The sequence below is a fragment of the Sander vitreus genome, chromosome 2 (genome assembly GCF_031162955.1).
Source record: "Sander vitreus isolate 19-12246 chromosome 2, sanVit1, whole genome shotgun sequence".
Lineage (NCBI taxonomy): Eukaryota > Metazoa > Chordata > Actinopteri > Perciformes > Percidae > Sander > Sander vitreus.
In genome coordinates, this window is record NC_135856.1 from 34,553,811 (window position 1) to 34,574,308 (window position 20,498).

Below are 20,498 nucleotides of genomic sequence, written 5' to 3' on the forward strand. Positions count from 1 at the left end.
GGAATAACCATGGAAATAGAATGAATGTTGAGTAATATGTCTAAGTCAGAATCATTTGACAATGTCTTTATAGAACCATAAAGATATGGTTGGGTTCTGATGGGTTGTTGATTGATTACAAATCTCTTGTCAAATTATTTCTCTCTCCTCGCCCTTTGCTATTAGCAAAGAACACTATACAAAACATCCATGAATCAGCTTCACATTGTTAGCTTGCATTGACCATTGTTTTTGCTGGTTGAAATGTCAGAAGTTGCCAACTGCAGATTATATCTTACAATGTAAATGTTGTAAGTTACCTGCCAAAGCCTGTTGTCTGGTTAACAGCCATGTCATTTTTGTATGAGACTCTCATTGGTGCTTTGACCAATTCTATTCACCTTATATATGCTTACTCTAGGCAATATTCCTTTCCTTTAGGAAACACTATTAACTTTCACTGTTATGCAGATGATACACAATTATATCTGTTGATCGAGCCAGATGATACCAGTCAGTTAGTTAAACTTTAAGCATGTATTAAGGACATAACATCCTGGGTGACCTACAATTTCCTGCTGTTAAAAAAAAACTGAAGTCATTGCACTTGGCCCCAAAAACCTCCGCTGCTCACTAAAGATACACTTTAGATTTCTAAAGATATAGCTACTCTGGATGGTGTTGCCCTGGCCTCCAGAACCACCATAAGGAATCTCGAAGTTATCTTTGATCATGATATATCCTTATTATAATATATAATATTATATAATTTGCCAATGTTCATCATGTCATTTCATTATACCCACTGCTAAAATAATGAGTCACATTTCTCTCTCTCTCTCTCTCTCTCTCTCTCTCCTAACCAGAAGCGTCAGATGGCAGCCCACAAAGAGCCAGGTTCTGTCCTAGGTTTCTGCCTGTTAAAAGTATTTTTTTTCTTGCTCCACTGACTGCAGTTGCAGTTGGGGGGAATTGTTGGTTCTTTGTAAATTATAGAGTGTGGTCTAGACCTACTCTATCTGTAAGTGTCCTGAGATAATTTCTGTTATGCAACTCACCCATCCCATCACAATCGAAATATTTGCCTGCATCGCTGACACCAGTAATAATCCTCCTCTAAGCCAGCTTCAGTGCTGTTATTTGGCGACCACATCTACATGAACACCATTACTTTGAGCCTGATAACGTTCACTGAGAAATCCCCTGTGGGGTGATTCGAGCCACTGGCGAGCATTAGTGCATTTCGTTTTAATGGGTACGTTTACATCTGTGTTATTATGGTAGATGATTGCATGATTAGACCAGAAGTAACTGGATCTGTCATTTCAGCAGAGCAAAGGGACGGATTCATGTATACTTTGGTAAGGCAGATGGATTATGGGCAAATAAATTGTTAAGCATAAGAGCAAAATCAAGCTAAGGAATGGTTCTTCTTGGTTACTCTGACCAGGATTCATTTACATACTGATATAAGAAATAACTTTTTATGGTTCACTTAATTAACATTTTTTAAATATTAATTATGCATGTAATGCATACATTTTATGGTCACCTTAGACTTATATCAAATGTATTTAGAATGGTTGGCAAAACTTCAAACATTACAACCAGCTATTCAACAGTACGAAATCTGTTTTGAAGAAAGTCAGTTAATTTTAGTAGTTTGGTGTTTGGGCATCCTACTGCCAGTCGAACTGTATATAAATAACTAGTGATGATTGATCATTGGTTGGGTGGTTGAGCATCCAGGCTTTTGTAACTTAGCCAGTCTCACTCCAGGTTCAATACCTGGGAAAAAGTAAGAATGCCACAAGTTCGTAGACTAAAGTGTTATTTTTCTAACTTCATTTAGTGTTTTTACTATGGGAATTGCCTGGTAGACTGCTTTGACACACTGGGCCCTATTTTAACGATCTGAAACGCAAGTATCAAACGCCAAACGCAAGTAGCTTTGTGGGCGGATCTCAGGCACTGTTGCTATTATACCGGGGGGATAAATGACTCTTGCGCCCAAAAATGGGTTGGTCTACATTACTAGTAGCTACATTACTCATAGGTGTGGTTTGGGCGTAACATGCAATAAACCAATCAGAGCGTTATCTCACATTCCCTTTAAAAGCAGGCACGCTTGTTCCATGGTGGATTGCTATTATAATGGCGGATTTGCTAGGCGCACGCTCTTAATACATCCATGGGCGCACGCCAGGAGTGGTTCACAGCCGAGGAGACCGACGTTTGCTATTGATTTTTCTTTTTGACAAAATGTAAATAAAGAAATGTCATAAAAACATACTTTCCGATGTTTCACTTTCACTGAATCACGAGGTTATGAATGCATGTTGATATTTTTGCAATTAAGTCTAACATTAGACCGAGATTACCTATAGACGATGCAACTCTTCTGTCTCTCCTCTCCCGTGCTGCTGCTGGGGCATTTGGGTTAAGTGGCATTGGCACATGCAGTTCAACATCACATCTCAAGTCCTCTAATATTTCCTGATTTATGTCATCAACACATCCATGATTCATGGAAATGAGATGAGAGAAGCAAAGTGTATGCGCGGGTGCACACTCTACATTACGGCCAAGCATGCGCCCTAGCATTTAGCTACAAAAAAGCCTTAAAAGTTGGAAGTTTGAAAGAAAGTACAAAGAGATGATACACCGTCTCCTCGCATTAATGTGAACTGGCAGGTTTTAGAACGTTGTAGACTGCCGCGTTGCAAGAAGTTGCAAGTTTCAACCTGTCTTGTCGCAAAGTCTTTAGTCGCAACTGGGCTTGGTCTCTGATTGTAGTTCCCTGATTGTGCTCAATAAGTGTGAAAGAAATTCTGAAGTTCTTTCAGGAGTAAGCTTTTCATCAAGGGCTACTCAAAGCTGGAAATCCACAGGATGGGTGAGCTGAGGCTGGCCAAACTCCAGCAGTTAAGCCTTCAGTAGCTCACCTTCACCCTGACCGCTGTTCCATCTCAGCTTCCTCCTCAAAGGATGTACAGATGTGAAGCACAGTAAGTGTGCTCTCGGAATGCTGTAACACTGCTATTTGGGTACCAGCATGAATCCTAGAGGAGATGGGCCAAAAGTCGGACTCAGGGTCACCTCACCATGTGCTTTGGGATGAAAGCTGTGTGGTTAAGACCTCATTTTGAGCGTATTGCAGGACTGCGGCCATGCCCTGAAAATACATCCTTTGAGCCCCTCAGATACCCAAGACTTGCTAAACCTAAAAACCTAAACCTTTTGTGGGAGAGGTGAAGGATGCTAGAACACAGGAGGCTCAACAACAGACTGACCAGCAGCTCAATACTGAGACTCCATGTCCTTGTAAACATGCCTGTGCTGCTGTGGCAGCTGGAAACTGTTCCTCCAGAATGTTAACACAAAGTTCTCTGTTGTTGCAATTGATTTGATCTTTTCACATTTCGTTCACACAGGAAATTCAGAATATCTTCGTACATATACTATCTCATATGGTCACAATCACAGGAACAGGCAGACAGGGATTCTGATATGGTGATAAATCAACTTAGGACTCTTGGATCCAAATAAACTGGACAGAGAGCTGGTTAGAACCCTGTGCAATGTGCAAAATATTCCTATAAATATATTCCTCTCCCCTCTCCGTCAAGCCCCTCCCATCAGACGAGCACGGGCATGCACTGGCTCATCTGATGGGACAATACTAATCATTCATTTCATTCCAATGGCATGCCATTATATAGCATCTTATACAGTGTCACCCTCCATTTGTCAGCTGGGGAAAGTTGTATTGGTAAGACTCTGCCTGCAACTTCTCCGCCTCATGGCTTCAGTGATATCTGTAGTATCTTTGGGGCTTCTCAAAATGAGGGATTTTCGATGTTGGGTAGCAGTATTACAACTGTGCCCTTGTGATCACCTTGGGTGCAGGGTAAAAATAATATTGTCTTGCATTGTGGCTCTCCATCAATGGAGGGACCCACCATCTCTTGGGCAGAGCAGTGAATGACATTTGGTCTCTGAGGCAGTGTTTTTAGCACTGAAAAACTCCACTGTAGTAGCTTACATCAACTACCAGGGTGGCACTCACTCCTACACAAGAAGCCCAGAAAATAATATAATAATTATCTGGAGCAGCATATGTATTTTGAACAGGCGCACAGATCTACTCTCCAGAGGGAGCCCCCTGTATGGGAAGTAGACCTTCAACCCTCACGCTGTGGAGATACGTCATTGCCTTATAGGAAAACACTCAGTATGCACTGTTTCCCTGTCAGGGGTAAATGCAGCTCTGAATGTAAATGATTTAGCTCACCTCAACATGCTGCTCTGTCTTCCCTCCCCAGGGTTGGTCACTAATCCTGATAGTCCCTTGGTGGCCAAGCATTTGGGAGCAGAAATAATATAGCTTCTGGCTGGTGAACCATGGCCTCTATCCGCTCACTATAATCTTCTGTCCCAGGCACAGGGGAAAGTCTGCCACCTTCACCCAGACTGCATAGTGGTGGTACAGTGGTAGGTGGTGAATATTGAGGAGTGCTGAGTGAGTCTAAGCATTCCATTCTGTATCAGTGCTTGGTGGTTGACTTGGCTGGGTTTCCTGCTAGACTTGGTGGAGAGAGGAAAGGCATTTTACACAATTACAGTATGTCAGATTGTCATGTGGGCAGAACACTCCCTTCTTTCATTACCCATTTAAGCCCATAGCTGTTATAGGGATGAAGTTTCTCTCCATTAAGATGGTTCTTTGCTTTTACCACAGCTAAGCGTGTGAGTGACTTGCATGCTTTGTCCATAAGCCCATCTTTCTTATAGTTTGCACTGAGGATCTCTAAGGTGTGCCTGCAGCCCAAGACAGATTTTGTCCCCTTTACGACAAATGCACATTTTACAACAGACCTTGAGGCTTCGAGAGTGCAGTCCAGGAGTACATGTATATATCCCATAGTAAAACACCCAAGTAAGTTAGAAAAATAACGTTGGGTTATCTTTGTACTTAATGTAATCATTCCACATAGCATGAACACAGCATCATTTCTAAAAATGCTTGAATTATTTTAGGCTTCAAATTCAAATTCATTCAGCCTTCATTTTGGGTAAACTGTCTAATTAATCTACAACCAGTCCAGTGTTTTTTTTTTAATATATTTTAAAGAGCCTACATTTAATGATTAACTATTGAAAAGGAGTAGAGACAACCCAGCAGGAAGAACTTTTTACACAATAGTAAAAATGTAATGATGAAAAGGCGGTGAAATTGGTGCTAATGGGGGTGTGGTATTTTGTACTTGTTGAATCAAGCTTGTCAGTAGCAAACCTCAAGTATTACGTAGTGATAAATGATGGCTAATATTTGAAAGGCATCTAAAACATTCTCTATATTATGTAGTGTACCAATGTGACAAATGACTTGGTATGGGCTCAGTTCACTCAGATTTGATTAGTTGCAAATACTGTATAATATCACTAACACATTTGTTATTACTATATCTTTATATTTTCAAAATGTTAATGTTTTTCACATGCCAAAGGGTTGTGAGTGTATTTTTTTTCTGAACTGAACCCACCATTGACATTATACCATTAAACATCTACTTTGACTACAATAGTGGGAACAAGGGGAAAAAAGACATTCAATGACAACAGTAAGATCATGCTAGGAGCAGAGACATTTAAAAAGTGAAGGTAATTTTTGAAAAATTCAACCAGTATTCTGGTTGAATTATAAGTTCTGAATCAAAAGATTTCCTGATTAAAGGTTGTAGAAATAAAACAAATATATGTCTCTGGTTCTACCATGCTATAGTACAACAACAGCAGTCCCACAGTAAATCTATTAGGGTTAGACTTAAAGCTCCATTAAGCGATATGATTAAAGATGAGTCAAGTAATATAGAAGGGTAGCTTGAGTTGCTGACCTCAGAGTCAGCACCCAACTCTCTAGCTCTTTCAACTTTTCTTAACTTAGAACTTTGGTTTACAAGTCCATTTGGTTGAAGCCTGGTAGTTCGCACTGAGCCCCCACCCCCCACAATGACCGCGCCCAACTGAACTCTCTTCACTGACAAGTGATCAAGTGATCTGATTGGATAAAAAAGTGCTGAAAAGCCAACTTCAACAAATAGCTGGTAAAGTGAGTGAACATTGGGAAAGCAGAAGAGATCCTGATATTTGTCTCTGGAGTTGATGGCTTAAAACTGCCGGAGGCTGAATGCAAAAAAACGCCAGACTTTACAGTAGAGTGAAACCTCTTCCTCTCCCCTCTCCGTCAAGCCCCTCCCATCAGACAAGCACAGGCATGCACTGGCTCATCTGATGGGACAATACTAATCATTCATTTCATTCCGATGGCATGCCATTATATAGCGGCAATTCTATGAGAATGATGTCCTTTTTTCTTTGTAAAGCCCTGTGAGATGACATACTGTGATTCAAGGCACTAGTTAGCTACATAAACATGAACTTCATGAACTATTGGCTGGTCTGCCGCGTTAACGTTTCCCTTCACACTGCCTCCGGCATGTCCATGTTTGGATGGCAGCAGTAGGTGCCGTGGCTTCGGCCTCTGGTCATTGTAGCGGGCTGAGGTAGGGTTTACACACTTAGGGGGTCCTCAGACGGTCCATCAGAAACGTCTGCCCATTCATTTTGAGTGGGGGTGGTGTTTAGGCTGCGGCGGTGGGGACCACAGGGGGGAGCCAGCAAAAATGCAGCGGCCCCACCCTCGCACAACCCTGTGGCGAGTCACCTGATTGATTTCTTTAGTCTACATGCGCCCTAATGCTGCCATCCGAACAAGGAGCCGCCGAAAGACTGTGTGAGAGAAAAACATAAATAGGTCAAACGAGACAGTATTCGTGCTAGGCTAACGGCTAACCCCACAAACGTGCAAATGTCCGCTCCACTTGAATTACAATATGCTGTAAGATTATTATGGAATTGTTACCTAACAACGCCAAAAATGAAGTGACTGTCACAGCTTGAAGTTTGGGCCCAGTTGTTCAATTGTTAACCTAATCCAGCATTACATCATGTTAGCTAGCGAAAACAAATCCTGTTAATTGTCATCCAGCTAACTTCTAATTCTTCTGAAAAAAAGCTGCACTTTTACAGGTTTGACTTCAATAACATATTTCTAGGACAACAGTTTCTGATCACTGCCAGCTTTGTAAAAGTGAAAACAAAGATTTGTGTCAAATCACATTAACTCATATCTCCATGGAACAGGTCCAGAATGCAAGTAAAGATTGGATTAACATTGGAGAGGAGACTGCATTACCCAGACCCACACGATCCCCCAAAAGGTTAGTTGTGTGCAAAGCATTGATTCACAATAAGGACCTTTAGGTGGGTGCTGCTTTAATAACTTTATGTTTGAAAATCTGTGTAGCATTCCAGCAGTGGAAAACAGTAGGCTACACATTGCACTGAGAAGGGGAGGAACACAGGCTCAATAGGGGCCCAGCAGCTAACTACTGTCTCAGCACATTAGAAAAGAGGACTCCTTTGTGATGTTCAGGTTTAAGATCAGATATAAACTTATTTAGTCGATACACTGGAGTATATAAAACTAATTACTACGAGTTACTACTGCCCTGTGGTGTTTAGAAATCGCTTAATGAAGCTTTAACTGCAAATTCAACAAATACACGTAACTGCAATCGTCAATGAAAACATTCTGCAGAAGAAAGTTAACTTTCAGAGCCGACTGATAGAGACAGCAACACAAAGAGACAGAGGGAAGAGAAGGCAGGGCAAACAGAACCATACAACCATCTGTAGTGGGCTGAAAAGACACTAAAGTGAGAAACAAACTCAGTGAGTAGCATGCCACACACACACACACACACACACACACACACACACACACACACACACACACACACGTTTCTTCTTCATATGTAGCTCTTTTAACATACAGCAGATACATTTTGGGACTATGCAAACCAATACCAAAATAAAGAGGGAATATTTTTCAGTCAGCTGGTCTCAAAACAAGAAACTGCCAGTACAGGCCTTGTAGAGCATCACCAGGAAAGATACCAAGCATCTGCAGATGTTTATGGTTCATAGGATTCAAGCTGCTATTGACTGCATACATTAAGCTAAATATATTAATTCCAATGATTTTATTCTAATGTAGGCTATGTTAATTTGTCCGATACATTTTGCTCCTAAAATTAAGGAATTATGTATTAAGGGGGTAAATCCCTTAGCTGTTTATCTGATGTGGATGTAACTTTATCTTCATAGTCAAATGTTGATTTTAAATCCAATGTTCCAGTCATGGCTACAGCCACAGCTACAGCCACAGCTACCAGCCCGGTCTCACGGCAGTTTGTGTAAATGTCACGTTATTTTTAATCTATTGATACGTATTCACGGGGACGTTTTTCTTGTTTTTTACATGGTGGCCAGCAGAAAATGTGAAGTAACGTATTTCAATGGGAAGCATATTTCGTGGTCACAGCACGAAAATGGTAGGGAGTAGTATAAATAGCCGAAAATCCACGTAGGGAGATTGGTCAAACAACACAGGACTTCCACCCGGGCGAGCAGGGATCGCCTCCCGTGTGTGGCGTTTTGTTTCCCGTAGTCTTCCTAATCACAACCCTCCCGTTACTGTCGCGCGTCCCCAGCGGCCGTCTCCCGGCGTGTGAGGCGCCCCGTCCCGTTATTGTCGCGCGTCCCCAGTGGCTGTCCCCCGGCGGCCGCCTCCCAGCATATGGGGCATCCTTTCCCCGTAGGGTATTTCGTGCTGGCCATCACGTAAAAAACGAGAAAAACGTCCCCGTGAACACGTATCAATAGATGAAAAATAACGTGACATTTACACGAACTACCGTGAGACTGGGTTGCAGCTACAGACACAGCTACAGCTATGGCTACAGCCACAGCCACAGCTACAGCTACAGCTACAGCTATAGCCACAGCTACAGTCACAGCTACAGACACAGCTCCAGCCACGGCTACAGCTACAGCCACAGCAAAGGGTGTGCTAACTGGCGCTGTGGTGTCAGGCAGTGGCTCTGGCTGCAGTCACAGCTCGGCTGTCCTTCATCAGATGGACTTCAGCAAATGCAAGAGTCCTTAGCTACAGCCACCGGCACTTTCCAGGGCTAGCCTAATCAAACACCTCTTCCTTTAGGTGCTGTGATAAAGATAAAGAATTACAGTTAAATGGAATTAATAAGAAATGTATCAATTAAACACTGTCTGAACCTTCCTAAGAAGCTATAGTTACAGTGTTGCCGAACAATAACATTCCAAAGAGCATAATTGCTATCAAACCTGTTACAAACTTGCTACTTTGAATGCTGAGAGACAGAAGAAACCAAATCTCTGGGTGTCAAACTGGACTAAACCAAACGTTCTCAGGGATTTGGATGAATGACTGAAATCTTTTCTGCATAAATATACAGTATTACCTATAATATAGAAATATAACATGTCCAATAGTTCTTTTGGAAGGAGACAGCACATTTCTAATAATGTAGACACACACACAGACACACACACGCACGCACACACACACACACACACACACACACACACACACACACACACACACACACACACACACACACAAACATGTTTAGGTCATAAACCTTTAGACAACAGCAATCCCTTTATCCAGGTCTTAAAGAGCAAGCTCATCATAATTGTTAAATATTCTAACTAAAAAAGAATCAGTTTTAATGGAAATGGATACAGCAGCGGATAGCTGAGAATATTTCACATTGATAATATTAAGACACTACATAATACAAATGTTACACTCCATACAACACATGCTTAGAATGTTTGGGATGAAGTATTTCTTTAAGACCTGACATTTTTAAACTTAAACAGCCCTCTCCCAGTTGTCACGGCAACCACCACCAGCCGCTGGTCAGAGGTGGTAACCATGGTAAAAATACAAACCACTGAGATGATATCATCAGGGTAGGTGGATTATTATAACAACGAGTAAGCCGCCATGCCCCATTCATCACACTCGCATACTGCAACAGCTAGTTTGCACTGCTGCTTGGGACCAGGCTACACTGCTCCCCATGGTGCTTTGGTTTCCTGAGCAGGGCAGCACATGAACACAGCCACAGCTCACACACTGGCTGACACCACCTGACTGCTTTATATAGCAGGTGGTCAGCAAGTGTATTCTGATCATTATGTTAAGGCTTCAGAGCACTGAGTGAGGGAGATTCTAAATCCACTCTCAACTGTAAGTGGACTATTAAAAATGTCTCTTTCAAAGTTTTGAGTGTGGAGAAATAGGCTGTGAATGGGGAGAGGGACAATCACTAGGCAGCAGGTTAGTAGTGTGAATGGTACATGGCAGTGCAGGTTGGCTAGCATTGTTATACTGATCCACCCACCTTAATGGAGATCCTTTGGGTGTGGCGATGCCATAGCCTTTGGAGTCCAGGTTTCCTCCCACTTTCATTGTGTCGCAAGGTTTCCTCTGCTCGATGTACTCGTTCATCGTGGATTCCAGCAGGTAGGCGTACTTCCCTTTGGACTTCCTGACACGCAGGACGCCCTCTGACGTTTTCTTGACGAAGACGGAAGGCTCTGCTGATTTCATGTACTGCCACATCTTGTCAAACAAGGCGATTTTAGAGCGCTAAAAACAGAGACACAGACAAAGATGACATACTACAACTTGGTTTGTACAACCTGGGTACCTTAAGTACACTGTAATACTATTAAGCACAGGGTACTTCAGGGTATACTGTGGAGTTTCCTTGAAAACAAAAGTGTACCATTGTGACCTAATAAACATGGTAAATGTTTCTCCTTATAAAACATTTATAATAAAAACTTTTAGAATATTTCTAAACTTGCTTTATTTAAATCAATGTTCCATCATTTCTTTTCCTGCCCAGACCGCCACCAACTTCTGATCAGTGGAATAGTGTAAACCATTAGCAGGAATGCCCGTCACGCCCCTCAACACTTTTTCTCTTTCCCCTGGTAGGTCCTTACCCTGAAGAACTCCTTGGTGGATCCAGAGTCCAGGGTTCCATATGCTATCTCTGTCTGTTTGGCCAGGTCTTCAGCGCTCTCGATGGGAGAAACCATCCTCTCCACCGTCAGGAAGGCAGCCAGGTTAGCAGTGTATGATGAGATGATGATCAAAGTGAAGAACCACCACACCCCCCCAACTATACGACCTGACAGAGACCTGCACACACACACACACACACACCCACACACACACCCACACACACACCCACACACAAACATGTTTAGGTCATAAACCTTTAGACAACAACAATCCCTTTATCCACACAAACAGACCAGAGTATGCTGTCATTACACTCTCATAACTCGAGCACTCAGAAATTCATGGTTGAGTTTGGAGGATGGTGAATACAGAGATCAGTAGTACCAAAGATCCTTTATACTAAAGATAGCTCAATTCAAGCAGCGCCAAAGGTATGAAACGGTTCTCACTTCCTGTCTCCTAAAGGGGTGTGTCCTCATTTGAAAGTGCAGTGAACATTGTGTGGATAGAGGAAAAGTTATATTTGTATAATTTATTAATATTTTATTTTGCTAACGTTAGATACTTACACAGCTAAAAGACATATTTAGCATCACAGAGATTAGTTTTGTTAGCGCGTTGGTGAACGTTAGCTTCTCTGTGTTGCCAGATCTGGCAAGAGTTTTGGTTTCAGAATGTTCTGGAGATATGTGGCTCGTAAAGAATGGGTCCAATATTTACTTTGTTGTTGTTGTTACTTCCACCACTAGGCCACACAGGTACCCATCTCTCACACATATATGAATTAGAGTTGACAAATTATTAGCAAAGCCTTTCAGTATAGTGCAGTCCAATAACAGATGTTTAACAGAATATATCAGAAATTAATTCATTTACACTAAAGGAATGTGAAGAGTCATGGTTTAACTGCATACCAACCTTGGTGAGATGTCACAACCCTGCCGCATGAAAGCCCCCAAAGAGAACCAAAGGGAGTTAAAGATCCCAAACTCATTGGTGGATTCGGTTGTCAGCGGCAACGCTCCGTCCTCTGGTTCTTCTAGAGTCCACTCATAGGGGCTGAATCTGGATACCTGCAAGATAATATTATGATTCATTTCTTTGATTTTCCCTGTTGCACTGTCCCTACATGAAAACACACGCCCTGACTTTGGCAGATAGGGGTTGATTTTCATACGGGGGAATGCACACAAGCAATATTTTGCATTAACGACGCAGAGGTCCAGGATTCGAGTCCGACCTGTGACGATTTCCTGCATGTCTTCTCCCTCTATCTCTCTCCCCTTTCTCACCTAGCTGTCCTGTCCATTAAAGGCAGAAAAGCCCAAAAAATTATCTTAAAAAAAGAAAAAATGAAATGTACAGGAAGCATGAAAGGTCACAAGTTGTGGAATCACTGCAGGCAGTGTGGCAGTCACACATGGTTTCTGAAGCAAGCCAGGTGTGAGATTGCTGCTTTTTCAAAACTAGCTGCTGTGACAAAGTTCCTGGACACATTGTCCAACCGTATGGAACCAGGTAGATATGGTTAACAGAGACAGATAATGTGTTATAATGTGTTATATCTGTTTGCCTATGAAGTATTTTAGTGGCCAACTTTCTTTTGTGAAATTGAAGAAGGGTATTACTGAGCTGGGAAGACTGATGAGAGATGGTGTGCAGATTTGTAACACGAGTGTGCAAGTGTGTAGTGTGAGAGATGCTCCACCGTGCAGTATTCGGCAGTGAATAGTGGGACGGTGTTAGTGGGGAATAGTTTGACATTATACAGATAAACAGAATCACATTAAAGGTCAGATATGTTTTAGTACTTTCATTGAATTGTGTGTCCGTTCTGCCTAATACAGAGGGGGTTGACTGCAACAGATTATGTCTGCAGGCATGCCACATGAGTTATGTTTGGGTTTCAGGATTTCCTTTGAATTGAAGAGTTTTATCTTTGTACAAGTTGTAAACAAATGCTTTAGCTTGTACATTATCCATTACAGTGATGTATTTTACTCTGGAGTAATGGCCTTAGAGAGACTACTACTGTTGTCTATGTGCTTAGGAAAGTGTACTGCTGTCTTATGTTCCTTAAAAAGAACTATGTAGTAGGAAACTGGACAGATTTCTACAAGTGTGTGAAACTTTGTAGCTGTCTAGATTGTTGTGTCTACACAAACATTACTTCAACGTCATCTCAGTGCAGCTGTCAGTTATAACACGGTTCACAGTACCTGTTTTGGTTCATACAGCACCAATTGGTTTGTGAGGTTAAGGGCCCTATCTTGCACCCAGTGCAGCGCAGCGCAAAGCCCGACCAAGGGGGTAAGCTTCTCCTCGGACCGCGAACCTCCTATGGTGCCATTTTGATGCTAATAAGCCATCACCTCTCATTAGCATTCCATTGACTGCCATTCATTTTGACGTCACTTTGACAGTGAATAACTTTACATCTGAAGCGTTTAAAGACTCTATTTGTCCATTGTTTATTTCTAAAGAAACACGACAATGTATAAACGGCTCCATTACCTTATACCTCACGTTATGGCTACGTTTTTTTGTAAAAATAGGCTAACGATTGTGTCATAACCACGCGACTTACTGTCGCATAGTAGAGGAATTACCGTACAGTACAGGAGAAGCGCGCAGGCAGTTTCGTCTCACATTAGCTGTTTTAGTGTAATTACTAATGTTAACTAGCATTTTAGTTAGCAATAATTAGCCTGTGCCTATGTTATCTCCTTACATATACCTATGCTCTCCGTCGCTGCAATATTCGGAATGATTGAGATTTCTCTTGGCACAGCTACCAGAAGACTTACAACTTTCAGACATGTTGCTCACGGCACATTTACGTCGTCTCTCTCAGTTAGAGGCTGTGCAGTAACACTCAGCCATCACCGGAAAAGTGCTTCTAATGGCCTTCACTGGTCTCCGTCCAGAGCAACGGGATCTGTTGGTCCATTCTTATATACTGTCTATGAGCCCGACGCAAGTGTCTTTGCTAGTTTAAGACTAGGGCTGCAATATATATCAACTCAATATCATTATCGCAATATCACGTTGCGCAATATTATATCGAGGGGTGCAAGATATATCGACTTAATATCGTTATCGCAATATATCAAAAGTATCGCAATAAGTATGCAATATTTTGTTTATTCTGTGGAGCGCTGCGTCCCGTCCGTTGGCTGTGTGGCTTAGTTGTGTTCGATTTAGAGCTCGCTTAAAACACTATAATGATCTAGCAATAATGTTTCATTGGCCAGTTACCGTGCCACTTGCACGTTAGTGCACGGCAGCGCACGGGTCCACTATGTGACAAACCTATGGAGCATGCCACGTGACGTGTGTGCATATTTCAACAGAGTGACAGTGTAAGTGAAGAAAAAGATAAAGACAACAAAACGGAATGAATAAGAGAAGCGAAAGAAAAGTTGTGTCCTGTTCTCTTTATTTATTTATTTTAAACTAGGGCTGTCAAAATAACACGTTAATTTTGATTAATTAATCTGAGAAAAAATAACGCGTTAAAAAAATTAACGCAGATTAATCTATTCCATATTGACGTTTGCATACAGACGAAAATCTGGTGCCACTGATATGTCTGCGCTTCTCTCTGCTGCTCTGAAACAGACGTTACAGGAAACACAAACCCCACTGCATGTGATGCTAGTTTACACAATACTCAACAGCAGCTAACGTTAGCCTACCGCTAGCTAGTAGCTGGATTAAACATGGTTAAAATGCTGACAGCTAACGCTAAACGGTGTAAAGTTTGACTGTGTTTTACTGTAGAGGATTCAACACCGGGATGTAACAATCTGCAGCTGCCGTCAGAGAAACAACACAGCTGGTGGAAAAAAAAACTAAAAAACAACACAGCCGGTGCGCTCAATGAAACTGGTAAACTACAGCCTCGTGGTGCATTTGAAGTTATTGTAAATGTCCTTTTCCTATCTGGTTGTTGTTTTTGTCGTTCAACATCAATTTACTAGTGAAATAAGTTATTGGTATTGTTATACATTATTATTAAATCATTTAATTTTGACCATATGGCCTTAGCAATATACAAGCCGTTCTTTAATGTCACCAACTGTTGTTTAGTACCCTTTTTTTTTCTTTTCTTTTGTTACTTTCTTAAAAAGTATCGGTTCAGGCACCGTTAATTATGTATCCGATTAATTTCGATTAATTAATCACAGAGTATGTAATTAATTAGATTAAATTTTTTAATCGATTGACAGCCCTATTTTATACTGTACAAACAGTGAAACATGTCCTGTTCTGTAGACATGGTCGTTATTTATTTATTTATGTTGTACCAGTCCAATATGACAGTCCGTTGAAATAAACCTTGTGTTGTAAGAAAACTTGTTTAATTTGTTATGAATGTAGTTTGATGCGTTTTCCCGTAACTTATGTAATTTTACATGTTTAAAAATATCTAAATTAATATCGATATCGCAGTATTCATAATTGATATCGCAATATCACATTTTATCAATATCGTGCAACCCTATTTAAGACCGACGCAGTTGTCAATTTCCTGTCCAGCGCCCGCGTCGTTTAAATAGCAAATGCACCTATGCCCCTCTTTGCGCCCATGGCTGGTCTTACAGGGAGGTGTGTTCAGGTGAATTCTTGGCGTATTGCTATCTTGAGACAGCGGGAAGTGATCGCGCCAGTGACCAACAAAAACCTGGTCTAAAGTCAATAACGCAGCATTTCATTGTTATTTTAACAGCAAATTAGTAAAATGCGCCTAGGCTTATGCACAGCGCGCACACTATGCTTCTTACACACACAGGGAAGTGCAGCACCACACAAACATGCAAAAGATTACAAATAAAAATATTACGATGCAAATCCGCCATCATAATAGCAATGGGCCAAGGTACAAACACGCCTGGCTTTTAATGGGAATGGGAGATGACACTCTCATTGGTTTATTGCATGTTACGCCCAAAACACACCTATGAATTAATGAAGACACTAAGTACAACCCTTTTGAACCATGCGCCTGGTGCAAGGACCCTTTTTTCCGCCATCAAACTAGCAAAAGTGGATTTGGACACGCGTTAAACGCACCTGCGCCATGTGCTTCACGGCGTGTGCTTAGATCGTTAAAATAGGGCCTTAAGGGTTGATAATTAAAGTTGTAAGCGAATAAAGACCCCAAAATGTAGTTTGTGTCCTCTTCCATTATTTATGACCAGGCTACACCTATTTATCTCAGGACCATCTGGTATAATGTAAATGTGGCACAAGGCTTAAAATTGAAACCACAAAACCTGCTTATTGCACATCATACATTTCTTGTAAAACTCTGTTTCCTCCTCTTTGACATTATAGAATCTGACATATTTTAATTTAAATAATTGTAAGTTGATAGTGGAATTTCATTCATGATGTTGGAAACAAATGAATCAAAGTCCACTTAAGAGCTTTTTCTGGAACCTTCAGCTGCATCTCACTATCCAGATCACAACAGCTGCTAAGCTCACAAGTTAACAGATAGACAAAAATAAAGGCTGCAGCCGTCTGTCTCCCGCACATCTGACACAACAGATTTGATCTCTATTTTAATCATCAGGGCTGTTTGTCTACAAAGGCCACATAATTGCTAACCTTAAACTCTATATACAATAAACCGCAACCTCTATTTCCCTTGGTTTTATGCCCATAACTTCAGTGATTGTATGATGGGCTCTCATTACTGCCAAAACAAGACATGCACCTCAACAGTTTGTGTTTAAAAATCTACAGCCACACTAGCAGATCTATGTGGCTGGACTTGAGTTAAATGCTTACATGCTCACAATGATAATGCTAACATGCTGATCCTGAGCATTTTGCTAACTAGCACGAAACAAAGCACAGCTGAGGCTAATGGGAATTTGGGTTTGGATGGATGTAGGACCAGACTTACAGGCTGTCTAAACAGCTCAGCAACAGTTTCACAGGATTTGGTTAATTGACGTGATGGAACAAATACACTTCAACTGTAAGCAATGCAGCTGTCTTCACACACGCTATGTGCATTACTAGGATCTGAATCTTATTATTAAAGCTATAGTGTGTTGTTTCTGTCTCCCCCATGAGGAATTCTAAGAGTAATGACAACAAAACTGTTGGCACGTCCACATGATAAAACCCCCCCCTCCATGGACATGAAAGAGGTAATTATCTTCACTAGAGTTTCTGCACAGGAATGTCACCGGATGCCACGATCTTCTGAACATAGCCATACTGAGAAATACAGAGAGAGTTGTTTGGAGCTGATAGTCTTAATTAGCTTTGTAGCAACTCATTTGGCAATGCGCTAAGTTATGCACTAAAGCTTTAAAGCTTTAACTACACTCAGTAAGAACATTCCAGGCAGAACATTCATGCACATAACAAAGCTAGACAACATACACAGACTTACCAAAAAGAGAACAACACTGACTCCTATATAGGCAAAGACAATGCACATCCAGATTTCATAGGCCAGTGGGTCCAGAAAGGAGAAGACTCCTGGTTTGGATTTCTGCGGCTTCTTGATCATGATGGAGATTCCCAAAGACATGAAGGGTTTGGAGAAATCTATCACCTCTTCACGGACAAGAGTGATGGTCAGAGGGGCGACTGCGATATCTGCTTTCTGTTGGGGAGACAAAGACACAAAGAGAGTGTTTGACAGTGGGATCTGTGCATGGACTTGAGTTAGTCGTTGGAAAGAGGAAAAAGAAACATACAAGACAATCTTACTATGAAACTTGTTTTTTATGGTGTGACACTTCTCCTCCTGTCTGGAACAACGGTCATCTGGCTCACCGGGGCCTTTCCCAACTCCCAGTTTGTGCATCCCCGATTCCTCCCCTTCCCCCCTCATGTCTTAGTCCCGCCCACAGAAGATTCAGACGGAGGAGTCGAAGCAACAGGCATTTAACAAAGCTAGACATCTTTGCTTCGGATCTCTCATTTAATGCAACGTCAATTAAATATGACATGTTATATACGCTGTATTTTGTGGTTTGTGTATATACTAAACTTAGGACATTTGTGTTTGGTAGATTATTTCTCTGTGGTAACAATGCTTTTTGGCAATAAATCTTAAACCGCTGGAAAGCCTGTTTAGTTCCCTTTCAAATGGTGCCCCATTTGTAAGGAACATGCATTTGTGGGATGAGCAGCAGCGCTGAGTATATGTGTTGAGCCCATGAAAAATTTGCCACATCTTCTCTGCCAATGCCAAACAGCTTATTCTGCCATTGACTCATTTGGTGTTTGGTGGATTGGATGATTTTTGCCTACGGCAGTTGGATCGTAGGGTCAGACTGTGGAGAAGATGCGGAGAACGCTATGCTGATTGCTAACACCTTTTGGTGGAGGCAGTGTGATGGTGTGGGGCGGCATCTCCCTCACTGGAAAAACGAGGCTTGTCATCATTGGAGGCAATCTCAATGCAGAGAGATATAGAGATGAGATTCTGCAACCAGTGGCAATCCCATATTGCCACAGTCTGGGACCGAACTCAAGACGACAACGCTCGCCCACACAGGGCGGGGTTTATCAGAGACTACCTCCAGAATGTGGGAGTGGAGAGGATGGAATCGCCTGCCAGCAGTCCTGACCTCAACCCCATTGAACACTTGTGGGATCAGCTTGGGCGTGCTCTTCGTGCCAGAGTGACCAACACAACCACGTCGGCTGACTTGTGACAAATGCTGATTGAAGAATGGGATGCCATCCCACAGCAGTGTGTGACCAGGCTGGTGACCAGCATGAGGAGGAGGTGCCAGGCTGTTGTGGCTGTATGTGGTTCTTCCACACGCTACTGAGGCTCCTGTTTGTGAAATGATTGTGAAATTGTTAAATTGCCAATATGTCTTGTTTCCTCAAACTTCAATCATCCAATCCAACAAACACCAAACGAGTCAATGGCAGAATAAGCTGTTTGGCATTGGCAGAGAAGATTTGGCAAACTTTTCATGGGCGCAACCCACATAGTGGTGCTGCTGCTCATCCCACAAATGCATGTTCCTTACAAATGGGGCACCATTTGAAAGGGAACTAAACAGGCTTTCCAACTATATAAGATTTATTGCCAAAAAGCATTGTTACCACAGAGAAATAATCACAAATTTCCTTACTTTTTGTGCTAAGTTTGTATACTGTATGCAGCGAATTATATTTGCACTAGCAAACACCACAGAATAAAAAAAAACATTCTAAAGTGCTGGGGGAACATTTCAATTAGCATTAGAGGTAGCATTACATGGGCGTAGGAAAATGAAGACCATGACAATGAAGAAATTATTTAAGACCTAAAGACAATACTTCTAAGTCTTTTTAAGGCCTTAAGTTTTGATTTTAAGATTTAAGACTTTTTAACGAACTCTAAAAGAATTATTTCATCGATGATCCTCATGGACACATACTGTCCTACCACTGTAGGCTACGTTGCTTTTTAAATCATGTATTGTATTGATGTGAGTGTTTTCTTTAACGATTGATGTTAATGATTAGAGAGGCTGCTTGTAAACGTTTCCATGCGCGAAGTAATGTCACTGCAGCTGATATCGTGGGTCAATTATCTGGTCACAATGTAGAGCTAACAGCTAACGCAGCTAAACACACAGCAGGAGAAACACAAAGTGTTAAACAGTGAGTTTACAGTAAATAAATATGCTGAGGTACTTCAGCTGAGTACAGTTTGGATGTAATAGTACTTTGAGTTTGGAGTTACTTTACATCTGTGTTTACATTTGACCTAGTCTATATCAACAACGTTCCAATTCTGAGATTGCTCCATTGCCGTCGGAAATTCCGCCCGATTTCACTCATTTAGTGAGTGAACGTCAACACTTTCTAAACTTCGGTGGATTTATGAGGACTATGGTTAACTGCTCCTCAGATCTCTGCAGGGTAAATCCATACAGCTAGCTAGACTATCTGTCCAATCTGAGTTTTCTGTTGCACGACTAAAACAACTTTTGAACATACACATTCCACCAAAACAAGTTCCTTCCCGAGACTATTTTGCAGAGGCACCATGGCTCCGTCCGGAGCTTAGCGCCGCCCAAGACTATTGTGATTGGTTTAAAGAAATGCCAATAAACCTGAGCACGTTTTTCTCCCATCCAGGAATGCTGTGTGGACTAGCCAGACCTTCCTCCACAGCGCTGTGGAGGAAGGTCTGGTTATGCGAGACTACATTTGACCAAACTTCTGTCAGAGATGAAAGTAACTGGATATTTACTCCAGTTCTGCACTGAAGTACACTGCTGAGTAGGGCTGAAACAATTCTTCAAGTAACTTGAATAATTCGATTACTAAAAATCCTCGATGCAAAATGATTTCCCTCGAAGCTTCGTTTAATCAATGTAACTAACGGTTCACTGTGTTTCTGCACGGAAGATTATTACTAGCGCACAACGGGCTGATGCTGGACACAAGACTGACGGCATAGATTACAAAATGAAGGAAGACAGCGAAAATAGTGAGGGGTTAAGAGAAGAGACAGGCAAGAGATTAGGCTGCAAACATGCTGCTACAT

The 20,498-nt window shown here is 41.7% G+C and overlaps 1 protein-coding gene across 5 annotated transcripts in view; it reads right to left on the reverse strand.

Annotated features, from left to right (window-relative positions):
• LOC144530634 (glutamate receptor 2-like) overlaps positions 1–20,498 on the reverse strand; it is a 106,648-nt gene that overhangs the window by 27,193 nt on the left and 58,957 nt on the right. For all 5 annotated transcript variants that reach the window (XM_078270301.1, XM_078270293.1, XM_078270284.1 and 2 more), the window contains 4 exons: positions 17,385–17,600; positions 11,888–12,042; positions 10,948–11,146; positions 10,338–10,585 (listed from right to left, as the gene is read on the reverse strand). In XM_078270301.1, the coding sequence (XP_078126427.1) occupies positions 10,338–10,585; positions 10,948–11,146; positions 11,888–12,042; positions 17,385–17,600 (818 nt within the window). The remainder of the gene's footprint in view (positions 1–10,337; positions 10,586–10,947; positions 11,147–11,887; positions 12,043–17,384; positions 17,601–20,498) is intronic.